This window comes from Chrysochloris asiatica, unplaced genomic scaffold (genome assembly GCF_000296735.1).
Source record: "Chrysochloris asiatica unplaced genomic scaffold, ChrAsi1.0 scaffold00163, whole genome shotgun sequence".
NCBI classification, from domain to species: domain Eukaryota; kingdom Metazoa; phylum Chordata; class Mammalia; order Afrosoricida; family Chrysochloridae; genus Chrysochloris; species Chrysochloris asiatica.
The window spans coordinates 7,186,815-7,209,088 of NW_006408681.1; the positions used below are offsets into that span (position 1 = coordinate 7,186,815).

The 22,274-nt window shown below is 38.7% G+C and overlaps 1 protein-coding gene across 1 annotated transcript in view; it reads left to right on the forward strand.

Moving 5' to 3' along the window:
* The window catches only part of CTSC (cathepsin C), a 53,154-nt gene extending 41,799 nt beyond the window's left edge, over window positions 1–11,355 (forward strand). The window contains exons 5-7 of the mRNA XM_006871219.1: window positions 1,444–1,559; window positions 8,356–8,487; window positions 10,822–11,355. Of these exons, the coding sequence (XP_006871281.1) occupies window positions 1,444–1,559; window positions 8,356–8,487; window positions 10,822–11,324 (751 nt within the window). The 3' untranslated portion in view covers window positions 11,325–11,355. The remainder of the gene's footprint in view (window positions 1–1,443; window positions 1,560–8,355; window positions 8,488–10,821) is intronic.
* The last annotated feature ends 10,919 nt before the right edge of the window (window positions 11,356–22,274 follow it).

Consider the following 22,274-nt stretch of genomic DNA (forward strand, 5'->3'; position numbering starts at 1 on the left):
TTTTTTTTTTTTTTTTTGATCTGTGGTAGGTTGAATCCATGGATGTGGACCCACTGATACAGACAGCTGACCCAATAGTATTTTTCAAAATGTATTTTGAGGGATTTCTAGTACCATGAGATGTTGTCATCAAAAGAATTTAGGAGAATGAGCATAAGTAACCCCATCTCAAAAGCACTAAAATAAGGAGGAAAAGCAGTTGTGTGGCTGAGTGACACAGGACGATGAGACCCAGTCAGCAACAAGATTACAGACCTATAAGTGTGAGTGCCTCATCTTGTTAGCATTTGGGTCTAGGGAGACTCAAGGCCTCTGCTCCAAAATCTGAGCCTCAAACACACTGCTTTGTCATATGTCGTGTGCCATGTTTCTGAGGAACTTTTCCTGTGCTTGGGATTTTCTTTACTTAACCTTTATGTGTGTGTATATATATATATGTATATATATATCCAGAGTTGCTTTTTAAGGCTAGAAGGTTTAAGATACAAAAATAGGATTGAATAAAATGGGAACATTAGAGTAGATATTATAGTCTGACTTCTTGGTTCTCACTAGCATTTGTATATAAATTGGTTCTAGTGTAAATATTTGGTGGCATAATAGACAGTCTCAGAGATTCTTACTTAAGGTTTATGGGGTTTGTGAAATTCTGAAATTATAGACAAAATTTAATATTTTCTAAATTTATCTCTGAATCAAGAGCTTTTATGAAATTCTTAAAAAATCTTAGTCCAGAGGATTGTTGTTGTTGTTAAGTGCCATCGAGTCTATTCCAACCCATAGCAACCCTGTATAGGGTTTCCAAGGAACAGCTGGTGAGCTTGAACCACCGACCTTGCAGTTCAAACGACTTTGCAGTCTGACGCATTAACCCACAGCGCCACGCCAGGATTAAGAGCCACTAATGTTTAGTCTAGGAGCTCTGATAAAGTAGCAGTTATGAATCGGGCTGCAAACCTCAAGGTCAGCAGTTCGAAACTACCAGCTGTTCCGAGGGAGAAAGATGAGGCTTTCTCCTCCTGTAAAGATTTACAGCCTCTGAAACCCTGTACAGGGTCACTATGGGTCGGAACCGACTCCACCACACATAACAACAACAACAATATGTAGACTGGAGTGTTGATGTGGCGCTGTGGGTTAATGCGCGGGACTGCAAGGCCAGTTTTAACTGCAAGGTTGGCAGTTCACATATTGAATAAATATGTATAATGCCAGTGCCATTACAAAAGGGAAAAAGAATACTGGTTGAATAGAAAATAGATAGCGAAAACCATTCATACAACCTAGCTTCAGACACATGGAAGCATTCATGAGAAAAGTGATCTTTTGAGTCTGACTGGAGATCATGACCAAATGGTTGAAATCATCATGGAATTAGAGATTAAGAAATAATCCTCAAAAGAAAGATTGTGCATTAATTTCAAATTCATATTTCTATCCTAGACCCAAACCAGCACCACTGACCACTGAAATACGACAAAAGCTTTTGCATTTGCCAAAATCTTGGGACTGGAGAAATGTTCATGGTATCAATTTTCTTAGCCCTGTTCGAAACCAAGGTATAAAAAAAAAAATTGCTCTTTTGCTTTTTTTATTAATTCATTCTGAAATATTTATTAAACATTTATTATGTGTCAGGCTCTTTGATGGATTCTGGTGATAAAGAAATGAAATGGCCATGAGAATCCATTTTATCCATGGCAGATTTTGGTAATAGATCATCTTTATAACTGACTTCATGATTTCCTAAGAATCCTTCTTAATAGATGATCCAGTGAGTTGAATGGACATGAAAGACAAACTCATTTACTCTTCTAGTAGGAGTAATCATGTAGAAACAAAGAATGGTATCCAGTGATTCATGGTACAATAAATGTAAGTGCTTTACACTATATTAAATGTGATCCTAGGACATTTTAGCTAGAAAAGAACTTCCTTGACTTAGATTGTACAATTGAACTTTCTTCTACACATGGCTTCCGGAATACTTCTTTGCTTCCTACTCTGTGGTCCATCTCCATCATTTAGTCTTTAATTATTATATAATCTCAGAAAATAGGTCCTTAATTGTTTTTCTGATAATATAGATGTTTAACCTTCCAATTGAAAACTTTCCAATTTAGTTTATACCAGGATACAATACAAAGGGCTTTCAGAAAGTTCATGGAAGAGTGAATGAAAGGTAATACCACTTTTTCCATGAAATTGTTGAAGTCCCCTCATATTTAGTGCTAAATCTAGCTTTCTGATTAGAGTCCAAGGGGCAGACCCCAGATTTTCAAAAAGTTCCATTATAACAGCATTTTTGCTAGTTATTTTCAGAAATTAGGTAAAGTACGAGTTGATATAATAACACTTCCACTAATTGCTTTAGAGCACAGTGGCTTCATATGATCAACACTAGATTGTAAATCACAAGGTCCTTGGTTCGAGCCTGCCAGTTTCTCCATGGGAGAAAGATGAGCCTTCTGCCCTTGCAAAGATTTAAAGTCTCGGAAACCCTAAAAAGAGTTGCTATGAGTTGGAACAGACTCCAAGGCACTTCACAACAACAACAACGATTGCTCTTTATAGCAAGTTTTGCTGCTATCGTAAGTTTTAGTCAGCAATGACTTGGAAAATCATTTATGCAATGTTCAGGTTTATAAAGTCTAAGCTCATTTTGAAGATAGTTATAGTAGACTGATTTGTTATTATAAAATAGGTGTAGTAATTGCTATCTGGAAACATTCTGATTGGTGTCTCCTGAGAGAACAGTACATTAATAACACCAAAGATAAATTTGTTCCCCTCTTTTCCTAAAAACTCTATGACAGCCTCTCCCACTTGTCAAAACTGAATTCCTGTGAGCATTCTGAATGTACAGTACTTTGACAAAGCAAGACATTACCAAGGCTCCTTTCTTTCTTCTGACACCAAGGGTCTTAGCAACTAGTCTTTACTTGGCACCAGCAATTTGAGAAACTTCAGATTTGGAGAAGAGTGAATCTTGAGATCTTTCTCTTCCTTCTCTTTCATGAAGACAGGATTAAAATTTACTCAATCATCAAACAAACATTTTAGCTTATTTGTGAGAATTAAGTAAATATTGTTTGTCAAGTGTTGAACACAGAGCCTGACAAATGGTTAGCTCTCAGTAATGGGAGCTATAATATTACATTGTTGTTTGTGTTGTTGTACATAGAATACCTAATGTGTTGGAATTGTGGGGTTTTTTTTTCAATTATAGAAAATATAAAGACCATGTCCTAGAGATTTATAGTTTAGTAAGATATGCAAGGAGACCTGGTGTGGCACTGTGGGTTAATGTGCTGTACTGCAAAGTACTTTTGAACCGGAAGGTTAGTGGTTCAAGCTCACCATCCACTCCTCAGAAACCCTGTACAGGGTCACTATGAGCCAGAACCGAATCGAGGGCACTCATCAACAACAACAACAATTCAAGAAAATAGAAAATTAGAAACAATAATAGCTTTTACTCAGGCTACCAGAAAATCAACATCAAAGCATTTATCATTAATAGTTCTAATGTCCTTTTCTTGAATTATTATCTTATCACTAGTCAGCCATATCTTGCAAGCAATTAGTACATCCAAACTTTTCTGCTTTTTTCGATGCTCCCACTCTAGTAGCATAGTGGTTATGAATCGGGCTGCTAATCTCACGGTCAGCAGTTTGAAACTACCAGTGGCTCCACGGGAAAAAAACGAAGGCTTTCTGCTCCCACAAAGATTTACAACCTCAGAAACCCTGTATAGGGTCGCTACGAGTTGGAACCGACTCCACGGCATATAACAACAAAAACCCAGTTCTAAAAATATTTTACTAAATCAGTTATCATGGTGTAATTTAATTTTTTGCTTGCATATCTTTATGTTTGGTGGTGTTAAGTGCCATTGAGTCAGTTCCCACCCATAGAGACCCTGTGTAGGGTTTCCAAGGAGTGACTGGTGATTTTGAGCTGCCAACCTTGTGGTTCAAAGAGACCTTGAGGTTTAGTGTTTATCTTACAGTTCAACACACTAGGAATCCAATTGCCTTTACATTGACCCTGTATTTTTTTGTTCTTTGTCAGATACTTGAAAACAAAATGCAGTTAATGTTCCTCTTTTCACTTCCTTTTGGTTTTCTGTACTTTAGGTTCGGGCCGACTCATCATTTTCTCTTCCTGCTAACTTGGCTACTTGTAAATTTCTGCTAATTGTGTCCTGGTGGTTTGCTATAGGATTCGCACTGGGATATTAACTACCAGGTTGGCCATTCAAACCCACTAGCTGTTCTTTGGAAACCCTATACAGGGTGGCTTTCAGTTAGTACTGACTCAGTGGCACTTAACAACAGTAACAACAGCATATACTTCAGAAGTAAAAATTAGTTTTAATTTCAGGAATTCACATTTCTCTTTTTAGAGAACAAACCAAGATTTAAGAAAGCAGAAATATTGAGGTGGCAAATGAGGTTTTACCTGTATACTTGAAAGCAGCTTTATGCACTAGGCTTATAGCTAAATTCAGAAAATTGGAAACAGTAATAGTTTTTACTCAGGCTACCAGAAAACCAACATCAAAACATTTATCATTAATAGTTCTAATGTCCTTTTCTTGATTTATTATATCACTAGTTAACCATATCTTGTGAGCAGTTAGTACATCCAAACTTTTCTGCTTTTTTCGATGCTCCCACTCTGGTAGTGTAGTGGTTATGAATTGGGCTGCTAATCTCACGGTCAGCAGTTCGAAACTACCAGCGGCTACATTAAGTGAAACTACATGAAGTGTGAGAAGGAAATTGGATGAAATGGACTCTCTTTTTTCTCCTCGAAGCTGAGCTGCCTTATTTATGACTATAGCTTTAAAAGAGAAGGGAAGTGTCCCCTATAGATCACATTAATTATGACATGCAGAGTGTTTTCCTAATGTTTAAAATCCGTACCATTTAAGTCTTGGTATTATTTATATTATGAGAACTGGAAGGCAGGGACCTTAAAACTTTTACGTTGTTGTTGTTGTTAAGTGCCATCGAGTTGGTTCCGATCCATAGCGACCCTGAACAGGGTTTCCGAGGCTGTAAATCTTTACCGGAGCAGAAAGCCTCATCTTTCTCCCACGGAACAGCTGGTAGTTTCGAACTGCTGAGCTTAAGGTTCACATCCCGATTCGTAACCACTATGCTACCAGAGATACAAGGAAAAAAGAAATGTCCAAATAATCAAGTGATTTCCCCTGGCTCAGCTTCCTTCCCACCACCACCAGCCCTCCCCAGCCTGCTGGCTACTGTTAGAAAGTAAAGCTCATAATAGTTAAGCTATATAAAAATCAAATTGTCTGTTTGAGATTGTGGAAATCAGATTGCTGCAGAATTCCAGTTGGACCATATCCACTTATTTTTCTTTATTGCATTGTAATCTTCTTAAGGGATAATGGTTCTTTGAGAATCTAGACTCTGACCCTGTCTTTTGAAAAGAGGCATTAATTACCTTGACAGCAAACAAATTCTTCTGGGAAAGTCAGCAGCTTGAGGAAGATTATCTTCTTTTCTCTTTCCTATGATTTCTTTGTTAATAGAGTAGTTTCTGAGCCCTCGAATGTTCTGAGACTTGTCCTTTCCAAGTGCTAGATGGTTAGATAATGGGGATTTAATGGTTAACCAGAGAGATTACTTACTTGGCTTCTGTGGGCCAAAAGAAGTGTTCCAAGTGGGGTAGGTTTGCAGCTCTCTTAAGATGTGCGTTTTATTATATGGCCTTGGTGTCCTATGAAAGTTACACTGGCTTTGCTTACTGACTTTCAACGGGTTCCTTAACATTTCATCATTTGAAAGAGAGATCTTAAGGGTAGTTTTGTTTAGATGGTTTCTAAAATTAAAAACTATAAGTTAAAAGAAATTCTGAAGGTTCATTCTGCTAGGCTCAGACGTATACACTGAAAAGAACCCTAGGCCTTTATTAGGAGATGCTTAGGCAGTAGCCCTGCTGCCTGTTGCTGTTGCTAAATGCCACTGTGTCAGTTCTGACCCATAGCGACCCTGTATAGGGATTCCTAGGAGTGGGTGGTGAACCTGAACCACCGACCTTGTGGTTCAAATGGACGTTGTAGTCCAGGTCATTAGCCCATAGCATCACACCAGGACCTGCTACGTGTTAGAGGTATGAAACTGAAAGTCAGCACACTTATTGTTAAGTCAGTAGGTTGGGCATTAGCTTAATTCAAGGTCCTTTTCAAGTGATTGAGAAGCAAAAGCATTACATGATACAGATAAACTTGAGATTCTTATGAGGAGAATTACAGTCTAGTAGACCTTGTGGTATATTATTGAACACCTTAGGAGAGGTTCATGTTGGGACTTAGGGCTTTTGTCTTCCTAGAGGTGGTTGTTGTTAAGTGCTGTCAAGTAGGTTCCAACGCATATCAATTTTGTGGTTCAAACGAACCTTGCGGTCCTGTGCCTATCCTACAGCACCACACCAGGGACTTAGGACTTCTGCATGACTGTAGGTTAGGAACAAGTTAAAGTTGAGTGACTCAATTAAATTCACTATATTTCCTGGAAGTAAATATTTACCCACTTGCTTATTCCTTGGTTTATTCTTCACTATGTCAGGTACCAAGATAAAGAAAACACATTCCCTGTGAACACTCAAAGACATTCACAATTTAGTTTATGGAAAACAATCTTAAGTAAATCAAATAGGTTGCAGGCAGAGCATAGAGTGTCCTGATTTTCTTTGTGTTCAGGGAGGAACATGAATCAAAAGTTGCTTGGAGAAAGAGAAAACTGTGTCCTCTGGCAATATTTTTCATGCATAATGCTTTCTTGGAATGCTTTTCTCTCGAATGGAGGAAGTTATTTCTGCTCCTGTAAAGATTTACAGCCTCGGAAACCCTGTACAGGGTCACTATGAGTTGGAACCGACTCCACGGCACATAACAACAACAAAGAGAACAAAGACAGATTTTTCTTTATGTAGAATGTGGGTTTTTTTGTTTTGCTTTAGTTATATAGCTGTTCATAAATTTTATTTTATTTACGTAAGAGAATTTTGGTGTTGTTAGGTGCAGTCGAGTCAGTGCTTGCCACTTAAACACTTTGGTAACTAACATATTGATGACATGAAAAATGTATTAGGTGTGTAAAACTAGATTGAATACCAACATCTTAGACTTCGTTCAAGCGTCTCTTCATGTAGAATTTATATCAGAAATCAAGAAGGCTATATCATAACAAATTTTAAAGTCTTTTATTTAAAATCTTTCTAAGTTAGAAAAAGTAAAAGTTCTAACATCACATACATATCATATTTCCTTATGTATATTTCTTCCTTTTATCTATACATATTTTAAAGGAACATACAGAAAAATAAATCTTTTCAATATAATTTACCTTCTAGTATTGTATCCTTTTCTTGTGATAGCAACTGCATCCCTAGCAATGTTTCTTAAGTAAATATCTTTTATCTTTGATGTAGCATCCAGGTGTTAAAGAAAGCTGTTTTCTTCTCGTTGGTCTCTTACCACCATCTAACTACTTCTCATATTCCTCTCTTCTTGGGAGGGATTCTAAGAGGACCATAGCTGTCCACCAGTCATTATCCACAAAGCAAACTCTGTGCTACCACGTCATTTTCAGTTCTTAGCAAGTCTATAGGACAGAGCAGAACTACTTCATAGGGTTTCCAAAGCTGTAATCTTCATGGAAGATTTCTCCTACAGAACAGCTAGAGTAGTTTGTGAGTTCAAGCAATGGATCTGCCAGTTAGTAGCCAAGAGCTTAGGCACTGTACTACCAGGCTCTATACAGTGGGCATTAGAAGTCTTCTAGTTTCTTTCGTTTCACTATGCGTCATCTGCCTCCTGGTGTGGCGCTGCAGGATGTGCACTGATCCACAAGGTCAGTTTGAAGCACAAGGCCAGCAGTTCAAACTCACCAGGCACAACTCAGAAATCCTTGGTAAAATACAACTCTTCATACAACTTATCCAGACTTGAGATATTCTTGGGTTAATTTTACCTAACACACTTTGGAAAATACTGCCTTAGGAATATTTAAAAGATCAACTCAAATGTATGTCTCCATAGGTATCTCTCAACCTGATGCCACAGACTATTGTACATATAAATCATTTCTTCATTATCAACAAAACTGTTAAATAATTAAATTAATAGATGTTTTGGTTATAATTCCTATTATACTTCCATGGAAAGCCCCTGTAAGTTGGCCTATAAGTACAGTATGTTTGTTGAGTGAATCAGTAGAAATATATTAATGTAAGTCATCCACTCAGGTTTCTCTATGATTCCTTGTGCAAGCCTCTAAGGTATCTTTAGTTATATATACATTTTTCTTTTTTATCACCAGCATCTTGTGGGAGCTGCTACACATTTGCTTCTCTGGGTATGCTAGAATCAAGGATCCGTATACAAACCAACAATTCTCAGACCCCCATCTTCAGTCCTCAGGAGGTCGTGTCTTGCAGCCAGTATTCTCAGGGTAAGTGCTGTATTGCAACACTGTTCCATTGCCTTTACTCATGTGTACTTTGTAGTGGAAAGAACACAGTGTCTAGAATCAGAAAATCTGGCTGCAAGTTCTAGACATTCACTTATTTGTAGATGATTCCCATGGAATTCGCTGTACCATCACAGCTAAGTAGCCAGGCACCATGCCTAGACTCTTTTCAAATAAAATAGTCTTTCCTGACCAGCCACTGCAGAAAAATGTAAATTAGGCCCTGATCAGTGCCTGTTTGATATATTGAAGCTTCTTATATTCATTACCTAACAATACTCAAAAGAGACCTGGTGGCAGAGTTCCTTACACATTGGGTTGCTAACCTCAAAGTCAGCAGTTCAAATCCACCCACAACTCCGTGGGAGAAAGGTAAGGGTGTCTGTTTACATAAAGATTTACAGCCTCAGTAACCCAATACAAGGTCGTTCTGAGTCAAAACTAACTCTACAGCACACATCCACAACTACCACCAACAATGCTCAAAACCCTGTGAAGTAGACAGTGACATTACTCTGTGTAGACAGAGAATGAGCCTAAAGAAGTTCTATAACGTTTTGAAGGTTATACAGATTGGAATTTTGAAGTTCTATAACGTTTTGAAGGTTATACAGATAGCCATTGGAATTTTGGTTCTGATTCCTTACTCCATAGTCACACTTCTATTAAAACTATAACACTGGTTTATTTCTAGGAGAATGTTTAAATGAGATTCATAGGTTTTCAGAACAGGGATAAATAATGTGTATAGTAATAAAATCTTCATGTAGTGCTGTAGGATAAGCACTGGACTGCTAGCTGCAAGGTCTGTGGTTCAAACCCACCAGTCTCTCCTCAGAAACCTGTTCAGGTTCTGAATTGATTCAGTGGCTCTTTAACAATAACAATATAGAAAGGCTCACTAGAATTGGTTCAGAAAGAAATGTTCCCATTTTAATGTTTTCTGCAATGGACCCGATACGGCCTTGGCAAAGTTTTCTAGCTCCTCATTGAAACTGCCTTTCTAGGTGTGGTGAGTGGTTTTGTTAGTGAGCCTTTCATTCTTTTTGAAATATTTATTCAAAATTAATAATATGGTTGCTAGATTCTGGAGACTGTTGTCTATGATAGTACCTAACCCTGTGAAAAGGAACCCCAGTAACATAGTGGATTATGAGCTGCGCTGCCAACTGCAAGGTCAGCAGTTCAAATCTTCTAGTTACTCCGTAGGAGAAAGATGGGACTTTCTGCTCCTGTAAAGATTTACAGCCTCAGAAACCCAGTACAAGGTCATTATGAGTTGGAACTGACTCGATGGCACACAACCACTATCACCCTCATGAAGCTTTCTAGTGAGGGAAAACAACATTAAATAGATATTATATAAAACTAGTAAAATTATACTAATGAGAAGACAAATTAAAGGGTATGTTGTTGTTAAGTGCTGTCTAGTCGATTCCAACCCATAGCGACACTTTACAGGGTTTCCGAGGCTATAAATCTTTATGGGAGCAGAAAGCCTCATCTTTCTCCCACGGAACAGCTGGTAGTTTCGAGCTGCCAACCTTAAAGTTCACAGCCCGATTTATAACCACTATGTTACCAGAGCTCCTTGTTGTTCTGTGTCGTGGAGTCAGTTCTGACTCATAGCAACCCAGCACAGGGTTTCCGAGGCTGTAAATCTTTACGGAAGCAGAAAGCCTCATCTTTCTCTCGTGGAACAGCTGGTAGTTTCGAACTGCTGACCTTAAGTTTGCAGCCTGATTTGTAACCACTACGCTACCAGAGAATGCTACCAGAGCTCTTTAAAGGGTATGAATCTGTGTAATAAATCCAGAACTGGAGGAAGGGGATGAGGGCTTGATTTAAATTTTTTTTACGATAGGTTATCAGGGAGAGCTGTTTTGAGAAATAGCCGAGACATGGTATCTGGCTCTATAGCCATGACACTAGCTGACATTATTGAATGTGTATTTTCAGCCTTGAGCAACTAATGAAATCCTACAACAGAAAACAAACAATTACTGTATGTTTTCCAGATAAGTAAATGGAAGTGAAGTTCACACAGCTTTGAATTTGCACCTGTGTGCTTGGGCTTCAGAGCCTGCCTGCTTAACTACTAGTCTGTAGCTTTCTCCCATATTAGGTGCTGGATAACTATCTGTTAAATGGATGAGGATGGTAGGATGGTTAGCTAGATGGCTGAATGGAAGCTAAATCAACTTTCATAGTTAACTTAAAAATTAACTGGAACAGAAGAAAGTATAGGAAATAGACAATTTCTCCTATACCCCTTTTAACAGAGAAGTAATAACTGTGCATGTTTTTTATCCTCAGGCTGTGAAGGTGGCTTCCCATATCTTATCGCAGGAAAGTATGCCCAAGATTTTGGACTGGTGGAAGAGTCCTGCTTCCCTTACAAAGCTACTGATGTTCCATGCAAACTGAAGGAGGACTGCTTACGTTACTACTCCTCGGATTACCACTATGTGGGAGGTTTCTATGGGGGCTGTAATGAAGCTCTGATGAAGCTTGAGCTGGTCAGTCATGGGCCCATCGCAGTTGCTTTTGAAGTCTATGATGACTTCTTCCTCTATCACAAAGGGATCTATCACCACACTGGTCTGAGAGACCCTTTCAACCCTTTTGAGCTGACCAATCATGCAGTTCTGCTTGTTGGTTATGGCACTGACTCGGTCTCTGGGATGGACTACTGGATTGTTAAAAACAGCTGGGGCACCACTTGGGGTGAGGCTGGTTACTTCAGAATCCAGAGAGGAACAGATGAGTGTGGAATTGAAAGCATAGCAATGGCAGCCACACCAATCCCTAAACTGTAGAGTATGTTTTAGTGTTTCAAAATAACCACCACCGTCATAAAAATCATAAAACGGCTTGATTTACTAATAGACTTGAGACTTTTATAGAAGCAATTTTCTGAAGATTACAGAGACTTTCAGAGATTACTATGATGATTTATTCCTTTTAAATCAAAACCTGTCTTGGTGACAGTTGACCTTCCCATCGACACTGACCTATGTTTTTGTAAGAACTTATTTAAATGTATTTTTTACAAGTGAATGTGGGCTATGAAGAAATGAATGTTGATATCATCATTTGTAATTCTATCAGATGCTATAGTTAAAAATAAAATCTGTGTGAAATCCATCCCCAGCTTATTTTTACATTGTAAATATATCAAGAAAATAGGGCAGTGTTCATTAACTTATAGAAAATCAGAGCGTTCAGATTATTTGTACTGTATGTTATATCTAAGGAGCTCTGGTAGCATAGTAGTTATGAATCGGGCGGCTAAACTCATGGTCAGCAGTTCGAAACTACCAGCTGTTCTGCGGGAGAAAGATGACGCTTTCTGCTCACATAAAGATTTATAGCCTCGGAAACCCTGTACAGTGTCCTTATGAGTCAGAACCGACTCCACGGCACATAACAACAACAATAACCATGTTATATCTGGCCATAAGAGAAATTTTACCACTGAGTCTTCCAGTTGGATTCACATATGTCACTTAAATATTTCTTTTTAAGGTTTTTATTGTAGATTGAGTGAAAGTTTACAGGGCAGGTCATCAGTTTTACATTCAACAAATCATATACCTTGTTTCCTTACAATGAATATAATCCCCTCCATGTATCATCAGTTAACAGTATTTCTGTCTATTCACTTTAGCTTTTTTAAAAAAACAAAAACATTCAGGCATATATAATAATTTACACCTCCAAAAGGCACATTCTGCAAGTCTACCTCCTGGCCACCAGCTCTCAGTCCCTCTATTCTCATGAATCTAGAGTCCTCAGCCACTCCCCCTCTCCATGTCCCCATCTCTGCCTCCATCTCTGGCGTCCCTGCTTCTCTGGATGGTCCTAGGGTCTTCTGTTTCTGGATTGTAAGATTAACCACTCCCATGTTTTTGTTACAAAACTTCTACTCCTCTGCCCTTTTAGAGTATTGTCCATTTCTGATATTCTATTATTAATCATTTGGACCTCTTTCTGTAGGTTTTGAAATGTTTCTAATGCTGTATTTATCTTATTTGATTGTTCCTGTAGTGCTTTCCTGACTTCTTCCTTATTTTTCTCAACTCAGTTGCATAGTGGTTTTTTTTTAATTAAATGTTTTTATTTTGGATTGAGTGAAAGTTTACTGGACACATCATCAGCTTCACATTCAACCATTCATATAGCTTGTTTCATTACATTGATTATTATCTCCTCCATATATCATCAGTTAACAGTGTTTCTTCTATCCTCTTTAGCTTTTTTTTTTTGATGGGTGGGGGGACTTGCCTTTTTGGAATTTACAGTCTCGGCTTTTAGGGAAGGTTTTTACATTTGTCTGTGGATATCCAGGGCTCATGTATGAGATTACTAACAAGCATTACTGAATAATCAGATGAGGGACAGTTTGCTATGTCTACTAGGTAGCTAAAGTCTGATCCTCAGAGCCTATGGTTTGGACGGTCAACAACGCTTGGGCCCACGGGCTTGGCCTCCTGACCGGGTCTGCACGATCTGCATCCGAATCCTCCTTATTTATTGTTTGTTTAAGGGAGCATAGTGTTTTGATACTTTTTATGATCATTTTTCTGAATTCCTTCTCAGTCATTTCCAAAGCCTGCCCATTTTCCAGTATGGTGTGTAGGTCTACTTCCAGCTCATTTGCCTGAGTCCCTTTATCTTATTTCAGGACATGTGTTGATATGGTCATCTGCTTCTGTTTGGGAGGCATATTCAGGAGTTACCTGTGGATTGCTAATCACAGTTGGCAGTTTAAGCTCATCAACCGCCTCTTTGAAACTCTATGCATGATCGCTGTGAGTTAGAATCTACTCAACTGCACTTTGCAGCAACTACCTTGAAAGGAAGGATCACTTGTTTTATCCATGGCAGCACAATTGTTTAAAGTCATTGATTAAATGGAATATCATGGTTCCTCACACCATGTGATTAAACTGTTAAAGTGCACAAAAAGCAAGTTTCTTCAACTAAAATTTTATTATATTATGGCACTTAACAATAACAACAATAAAACATATAATTCAGGCTTTAAACAAATTAAGCTCATAAAGGCAATGAGAATTATGGTTTGCCATAATTACCCATGACATTGCCAAAAATACCATTGTGAGGATATGTGCAGACCACAAGGGTGAGGAAAATAAAGTTTATAGTTAGGTAGTCTAGAATAGTTTTAATATTAGTCTAGAGTCATACTACTTGGATAAGATTTCGGGTTCTGTCACCCAATTCCCTATGAAACATCAGACATTTAATTTAATCTACTTGTGCTTCAGCTTCTTTGTCCATAAAATGGAGGAAATGGTATAAATACATTTCACTGACTGAAATCTTTCTCCCTAATCTCATTATTTTTTTTTTTTTTAGTTTTTTATTCTGACTTGGATGAAGGTTTACAGATAAGATTATCAGTAAACTGTAATGATTTCAATTCCCTTCCTGCAATAACATTTATCCTACTTCCTCCCTGTGGTTCCCCATTTACATATTTTATTTCACACGTGAACAAGGCAAAAATATTTGATGTACACTTATAAATCAAATATATATTCAATTAAATGTCCAAAGAGCATATTCTGTCAGCCAGTCTCCTGCCTGAAGACACGCTGCCACCATCTCTGCTCTTCCTGCTTTTCTAGGTAGGAATCTCATGCTACATTCATGCTTTTCCTTCTTGATGGTCCTGGAATCCTCTGTTCCTGAAATGAAAGATTACCTATTCTCTCCAATTAGTTACACATCTTCAACAATTACAATTGTTACAATTGCAATTAATCCTGCTTACAGTTATTCACAGCTGAATCAAAACCTATCACCGTTGTTCCCTATCCCCTTTCAACAGATCCATCTGGGGAAGAGGAAGACTATTCACTGGAGGTTTTCCCTCACCCCATCTCATTCTGCAATTAAAGATTCAGGAAAGCTTATGAGCCAGCCACTTCATGCCTTCTTTGCCTGTACACCCTCCCCCATTTTTGATAGCCAGTGTCTAAATTTCTCATCCCTATCAACCCATTACACTGAGGATACAAGGTGGTTTCTTGACATGAAGAATCTTTCCATTCCAATTGAAATTTTGAGTCATTGCATTCATAGGCAAAAGTTTCGTTTATCAAATTGTAGCAATTTACACTTGCTGTCAGTATCAAATAATTTTATTGTCATCATTTCAAGTTCTGGTCAACTATCCATCCAAGCTAAGTCAAATGGGTCCTGGCTACAAGTTTGGGAGTTCATCCATACCTCCCTGAACTTAAGACTAGCTGGTTGCTTCAGTCTCAGCCTTACCCCCAGGGGCTAGGTCAGTGTTCATGTATTCAGAAATTCACACATTGTTGCAGACCGTGTAAGACTAGTCAGAGGTTCGAGGCCCTCTAGGGCCGAGTGTAACAAATGAGGCCACTGGCAGTTAATGGCAAATTGCTTTCATATTAATATTCAGGTATATATATTAATACACTGGAGCCTTTGACAATCCACAGATAAATGTGATATTTTCCTAAAGCCGAGACTAAAGGTTGCAAGGTTAAGCCTTTCTCCAAAGGATTAACTAAAAATATCTTAGCTACTTCACAGCTCTTTGTTTCATAGACAAAGAACCCATCCTCCCTAATCCTTTTCCAGGTGCAGCCCATTCACCTGGGCATCTCATCTAGAGTCCTCCTGTAGACCTGGCTCAGGAAGCCAAAGCAGCAGGACTCCACCCAAGCTTTTGTCTTTATCTCTCATCTTCCCTCAACTATGCTCAGGGGCTATAGATACGTTAATTGGGCCTGAGAAACCAAGTTGTGGGCCTGGGATGCGAACCAGCGAAGTACGATGTAAAGTTACCTGAATGTCTGGAAAAGTACTGATGTTAGCTGTACCTTGCCTAAGTCCCTCCCAGCTTGGTGTGAAGCTCCTCCCCTAAATAAAACAGAGGCCCGGGCCTCCCCAGGTGTGCATTACTGGTTGGCAGGCATGGAGTAAAGATGGCAGTGTATTGCTGGTTGGCAGGTATAGAGTAAAGATGGCAGTGCATTACTGGCTGGAAGGCATGCGGTAAAGATGGCAGGGCAGTGAGTTGCTGCCTGCAGAGGCCACGATGCCTGTACTCCCAGGCCTGCCCACCAGTGATGTATCCACCCTGGCTTTGGGGTGCCTCATTGTCTCTCTCTTTGTCTCTTTCTGTGTATTCTTGATATGTATGACTCGCCGTCAGGTATCCTCTCCTCATGAACCGAACCCCTATGTCGAGGCAGGTCCCCGACAACACATCTTCCTAAACTTCAGACCAGCCAGTCTTTCTTCTTCTCCCTCACATCTTAAGGAGAGGTGCCAATGGAACTTGGCCAATCTCAGCCCTTGTCTTCATTGCTGCATTTCCCCATCTTCCACTCAGAAATAGAACCAGGTGATCACCAGTGAGCATACTATACGGGTCATAGGTTCCCTTAGAGTTTCATTCCTAGAAGGAGGTTTTCCTTAATGGACTGACTTTCTTTCTTGATGCTTACAAAGTAAACAGCTTGCTTAATATTCAAACAAAGAATCCCACAGAGAAAAACCTTTAAAATCTAAGCTAAACTGAGTTAGGGACATTATTTTGTTTTTTGTTATGTAGAGCTTTATATCTTCCCCCTCACACACACATTGATTTTGTTTCAGCTTTTCAAGAGATATTATGTCTAAAAGTTGATCAAGTCTGGATGGCCATAGGAGAGATAGAAGGAAAGACCACTGAAAATTTGAGATCTGTCATAGTTGGCAAAAAAGAATAAGGTTAATCTAAGATGAGAAAGTTGCAACAACTAGATTTTTCTTATGGGTCTAAAATCAGAATCAGGATAAACTGAGTATACTAGACCCAAATGAAATTAATATTGAAAGGCTGGAAGCTCATCTAACCTTCCTCTAACCTACTTCTGTCATAAAGTGAAAATGGGGTATGGCGTGAAGCCTTAGATCACAGCTAAAAAAAACAAATCTAGAAATAAACCTAAGATGTTTTAAGTATAATGATGCTGCTATTTATAGTTCTTAACGCTAATGAGTACACAGAGTCACTGTACCAAAAAGAAATGGTCAATGTTCAGCCATTTCTAACATATGATCAAGAACCAATGGTACTGAAAGGAAGAAGTCCAAGCTGCACTGAAGGCACTGGTGAAAACCAAGACTCCAGGAATTGATGGAATACAAATGGAAATTCAACAAAGTGATGCACCACTGGAGGTGATCACTGATCTATACTAAAATCTCTAAGAGAGCTACTTGGCAAACCAATTGGAAAAGATTCATGTCTGTGCCCATTCCAAAGAGAAGTGACCCAATGGAATGTGGAAATCATTGAATAATATTTTTGATATCACATGCAAGTAAAATTTTGTTGAAAATAATTCAAAAACGACTGCAACAATACATCCACAGGGAAATGCCAGAAATCAAAGCTGTATTCAGAAGAGGCTGTAGAGCTAGGGATATCCAGATGGATCTTGGCTAAAAGCAGAAAATACAAGGAAGATAATTACTTGTGCTTTATTGACTATGCAAAGACATTTGATTTTATGTATCGTGACAAGCTATGAACAACATTGCTAAGAATGGATATTCCAGAACAATTTGTTGTGCTCATGAGGAACTGTACATAGACCAAGAGGAGATTGTTACAATGGAACAAAAGGATACTGAATGTTTTAAAATCAAGAAAGTTATGTACCAGGGTTGTGTCTTTCCTCATACTTATTTAATTGTATGCTAAGCAAATAATCTGAGAAGCTGGATTACATGAAGAATAAATGGTATAGGGATTGAAGGAAGTCTCATTAACAATTGGATATGCAGATCATACTATTATGTTTTCTGGAAGCAAAGAACACTTAAAATACTTATTAATGAAGATAAAAGACCACAGCTTTCTGTGTGGATCCCACCTCAATGGAAAGAAAACAAAATTTCTCACATCTGGGCCAATTAATAATATTATTACAAATGGAGAAAAAAATTGAAGTTGTTAAAGACTCATTTTACTTGGATTCAAAGTCAATGCTCCTGGAAGCAGTAGTCAAGAAATCAAACAATGTATTGCATTAGTTAAATCTACTGTGCAACAGTAGATATTTACCTGTGCTTTATTGACTATGCAAAGGTTTTCAATTGTATGGATCATGACAAGCTATGGACAACATTGTGAAGTATGAGTATTCCAGATCACTTAATTGTGCTCATGAGGAATCTGTACCAGGACCAAGAAAAACTTGTTCGAACAGAACATGGGAACACTGAATGTTTTAAAATTAAGAAAGGTGTGCGACAAGGTTGTATTCTTTCACCATACTTATTCAACCTGTATGCTGAACAAATAATCTGAGAAGCTGGATTATATGAAGAAATATATGGCATCAGGGTTGGAGGAAGACTCATTAACAGCCTGCAATATGCAGATGATACAACCTTGCTTGCTAACAGTGACGAGGACTTAAAACATTTACTGATGAAGCTCAAAGAGCACAGCCTTCGGTATGGATTACATCTCAATGTAAAGAAAACAAAAATTCTCATCACTGAACTAGTAAACAACATTCTTATCAATGGAGAAAAGATTGAAGTTGTCAAGCACTTCATTCTTTTTGTATCAACTATCAATACTTACCGAACCAGCAGTCAAGAAATCAAATGACGTATTGCATTAGGCAAATCTGCTGCACAAGACCTTTTTAAAGTGTTGAGGAGCAAAGATGTCTTCTTGAGGATTAAGGTGCACCTAACCCAAGTCATGGTATTTTCAATAATCTCATATACATGCGAAAGCTGGACCGTGAATAAGGAAGACAGTAAAAGAATTGATGCTTTTGAGTTATGGTGTTGGAGGAGAATATTGACGGGCTGCCAAAAGAACCAATAGATCTGTTTTGGAAGAAATGCAGCCAGAGTGCTCCTCAGAGGCTAAGATGGCCAAACTTCGTCTCTCATACTTCGGACATATTGTCAAGAGGGACCAGACACTGGAGAAGATATAATGTTGGTAAGGTGGAGGGTCAGAAAAAAAGAGCAAGACCCCCAATGAGATGTATTGGCCAAGTGGCAGCATCGATGGACACAAGTGTGGCAACAGTATTGAGGTTGACCCAGGATCCGGCAGCGTTTTGTTCTGCTGTGCATAAGGTCGCTATGGGTCCATACCGCCTTGATGGCACCTAACAACAACAAACGACAACTGTGCAACAACTCTTTAAAAAGCTAAAGGGCAAAGACGTCAGTTTGAGGATTAAGATGCACCATAACCAAGCCATAGCATTTCCAATATGCATGTGAAAGTTAGATAAGGACTAAAGAAGAAGTAATTGATGCATTTAAATTATGGTGTTGGAGAAAAATATTAAAAGTATCATGGACTTTCAAAAGAACAAACAAATCTGTGTTGGAAGAAGTACAGCCAGAATGCTCCTTGGAAGCCAGGCTGGTGAGGCTTCATCTCTCATACTTAAATTATTAGGAGGGACCAGTCTCTTGAGAAGGACATCATGCTTGGTTAAGTGGCTAGTTAGCAAAAGAGAGGAAGTCCCCAGTGAGAGGGATTGGCTCAGTGGCAGCAGCAACAGGCTCAAGCATAGCAACGGTTGTGAAGTTGGCTCATGTTCTATTGTGCATAAGATTACTATGAGTCTGTACTAACACGATGGCACTTAACAACAATCTTAATAAACATTTATTTTTTATCTGAAAATTAAAAGAAATCCCCTGGCTGGAATTTGAGTGTTTTATACATATACATAAGCTTCGTCTCTCCTACTTTGGACATATTGTCCGGAGGAAACAATCGTTAGAGAAGGATGTCATGCTGGGTAGGGTGGAGGGTCAGAGAAGAAGAGGAAGACCCCCAACGAGATGGATCAGCCAGGTGGCATCATTGATGGACTCAGGTGTGGCGGCGGTAGTGAGGTTGGCCCAGGATCGAACATTGTTTCGTTCTGCTGTGCATGGGGTCGCTATGAGTCGGTTCCGACTCGATGGCACCTGACAACAACAATACATATCAGAATCTTCTGTTCTCATGGGAAGTGTGAGAAAGTTTAATCGTGGTGGGTCATTTAGCCACATTTGCTTTCGTTGTTGTTCGGTTCCGACTCATAGCGACCCTGTAAATCTTTACAGGAGCAAAAAGCCTCACCTTTCCAAGGCTGTAAATCTTTCTAGGAGCAGAAAGCCTCATCTTTCTCCCACGGAACAGCTGGTAGTTTCAAAGTGCTGACCCTGAGGTTAGCAGTCCTATTTGTAACCAATAAAATATTGGCCTCATTGAATTGAACTCTGATTGAAAGTACAAATTTGTTTGAAATTGCCTGGTCTGTATAATAATTGAAACCTCAGCATATCTTCTAGCCATGCCCCACTGTGTCCTCTTGATGACAGCAAACCAGAATTACAGAAGCTTTGGCTCTGATGGCCTAACAGAAAATGTAAGGCATGTTTTTGTTGATGTCTTCCTTTTTTCTTTCAGACATCCATTTACAAAGATCCCTTCTTCAAAGGCCCTCTTAAGGTTAGCAGAAATGAGGAATTTAACCTCTCCTTTTCTGGCTTGGAGCATATAATACTGATGCAATACTCTGATCTTGAACTTTCTGTCCTAAACAGCAATTTGATTTTTGAAAATCAATTGTAGAGGTTGTTGAATTAGGGAAGGGTGGGATAAACTCCAAACTCCCCAAATGGAGAAAAAATAGCTGACTTGTACCTTCCTCTAATGCAAAAGGTCTAAAAAGATTGAAATCCTCACAATCAATTGAAAAGAAATAAGTTGGAGAAATAGCCTTCCCTGAGGAAATGAGGGAAATGCCACAAAACCAAGGCTGTGCATTAAAGTAATCATTGAGATGATTTTTTTTTCCTGTAATATATTTTCTGAACCTTCAAAAGTATTGAATAGTTTTAGTGTAGTTTCAGATAAATGATAGAAAATGAATGCTTTCAGTATCAGATTTTTTATACCTCATTCTCTTTTGTGGGCTTTCTGGAGAACTAAAATAAAGGTGTGTTTTCCATTGGATTAACTATTCCTATGAAATCATAAGAAACAGACACAGTTCTCAAGAGATCTTAGGCACAATCCCAGCTCTGTAAATTAAAATTCAGTTGAATAAACAACATGAGACTATGGAAAGAAAGTTAACATAACAAAATTGTTAAATTCTATTGAATTGGTTCTGGCTCATAGTGAACCTGTATAGGGTTTCCAAGGAATAGCTGGTGGATCTGAGCTGCCGACCTTGTGGAGCACCATCCAGTTTTGATCCCACTGTTCCACACCAGAAGTCCATAAATGATACAGTACAGTGAAAATATATCTTAGGAATCAGACAGGCTTGATTGTGAATCTTTGTTCCACCATTGTTATTTGGACGGTGTTCTTGTTACTGAGCAAAGAGTTCTAGTTTTAACCTGTTAAAAGGTGATTTAAATTTCTATTTTCAAAAGCTTTGGCAAGGTTTAAAAGAAGCAATGAGTGTTATATATGCCTTGTTTTTAAAAAGGACTTTAAATGATTTACAAAGAAAAAGATGCAATATGAAACATTTAAAATAAATGTAGAAACCAAAGCAAAGTGAGGCTAAGATAGGAAAGTACTACCTGACCATTAAACAAAGTCTGAACCGAGTTTAGTGCAGTACCTGATACACAGGGATGATTGCAACAATGCTTCTCAGTTGGGGCCTCCTTTTCCACATTAAAAAGGGATATTTGATGATGTCTAGAGACATTTTGTGCTGTCATACTGGGTGGGGTAGTGGATTGCTACTGGCATCTAATTGTTACAAGGCTGGAGATGCAACCAAACATTCTACAAAGCACATCACAATCTCCCATAACAACAACAACAAAAAGACTGGACACAAATTTTCAATAGTACTGAGTCTGAAGATGGCTCTTCGACAACATGAACTCCCTTAGACTTTTTTCCCCCCAGTGCTAAATGAATGGTATAGACTGTAAGTGGGAGAGGACTCTGATGGGTTAAGGTTATTCACAAGGTTTCAGTATGATATTGAACTTGAGCTGAGCTCTGAAGAATAAAGAGGAATAGGAAAAGACATGTGAGGACAAATGAGTGGGGGAAGATAGAAATAATGAGTGAAAATGAGGGCATTTCTTTCTCAGTTTAAAGATGATAGATTGAGCTCTTTTGGTAGTGGCTCCCACCCTAGAGGAACCCACTGACATTTATAAAATGTATAAAGTACATTACATACCCAGGCATACTTGAAAGTAAGAGTGGTGGCTTGTTGGAAGACCAGACATTGTGAAAGTCATTTAAAATAGGATTATTGTTATGGCTAAATGCTGTGGAGTCAATTCATACCCATAGCAACCCTGTGTAGGGTTTCTGAGGAGTAGCTGGTGAGTTTGAACTACTGACCTTGTGGTTTGCAGTCCAGTGCTGATTCTACAGCGCAACACCAGCAGTCCTAAAACAGGGTTGTTGTTGTTGGTGTTAAGTGCCATCAAGTCAGTTCTGACCCATAGCGACCCTGTATAAGGTTTCGGAGGAACAGCAGTTGGAGAGCTTGAACTGCCAAACCTGTAGCTCAAATGACTTTGCAATCCAGTGCATTAATCCACAGTGCCACACCAGGACTCCCAAACAGGATAGGGGAGGGATATAAAAGAGAAGGTGTAATGATAATTGGAGGCGTAGCTGTAGGGAATAATCTTTTATTCCCTTCTCTTTTATATGCCACCCTACCCTGTTTAAAGGAGGTCTGGTAGCGTAG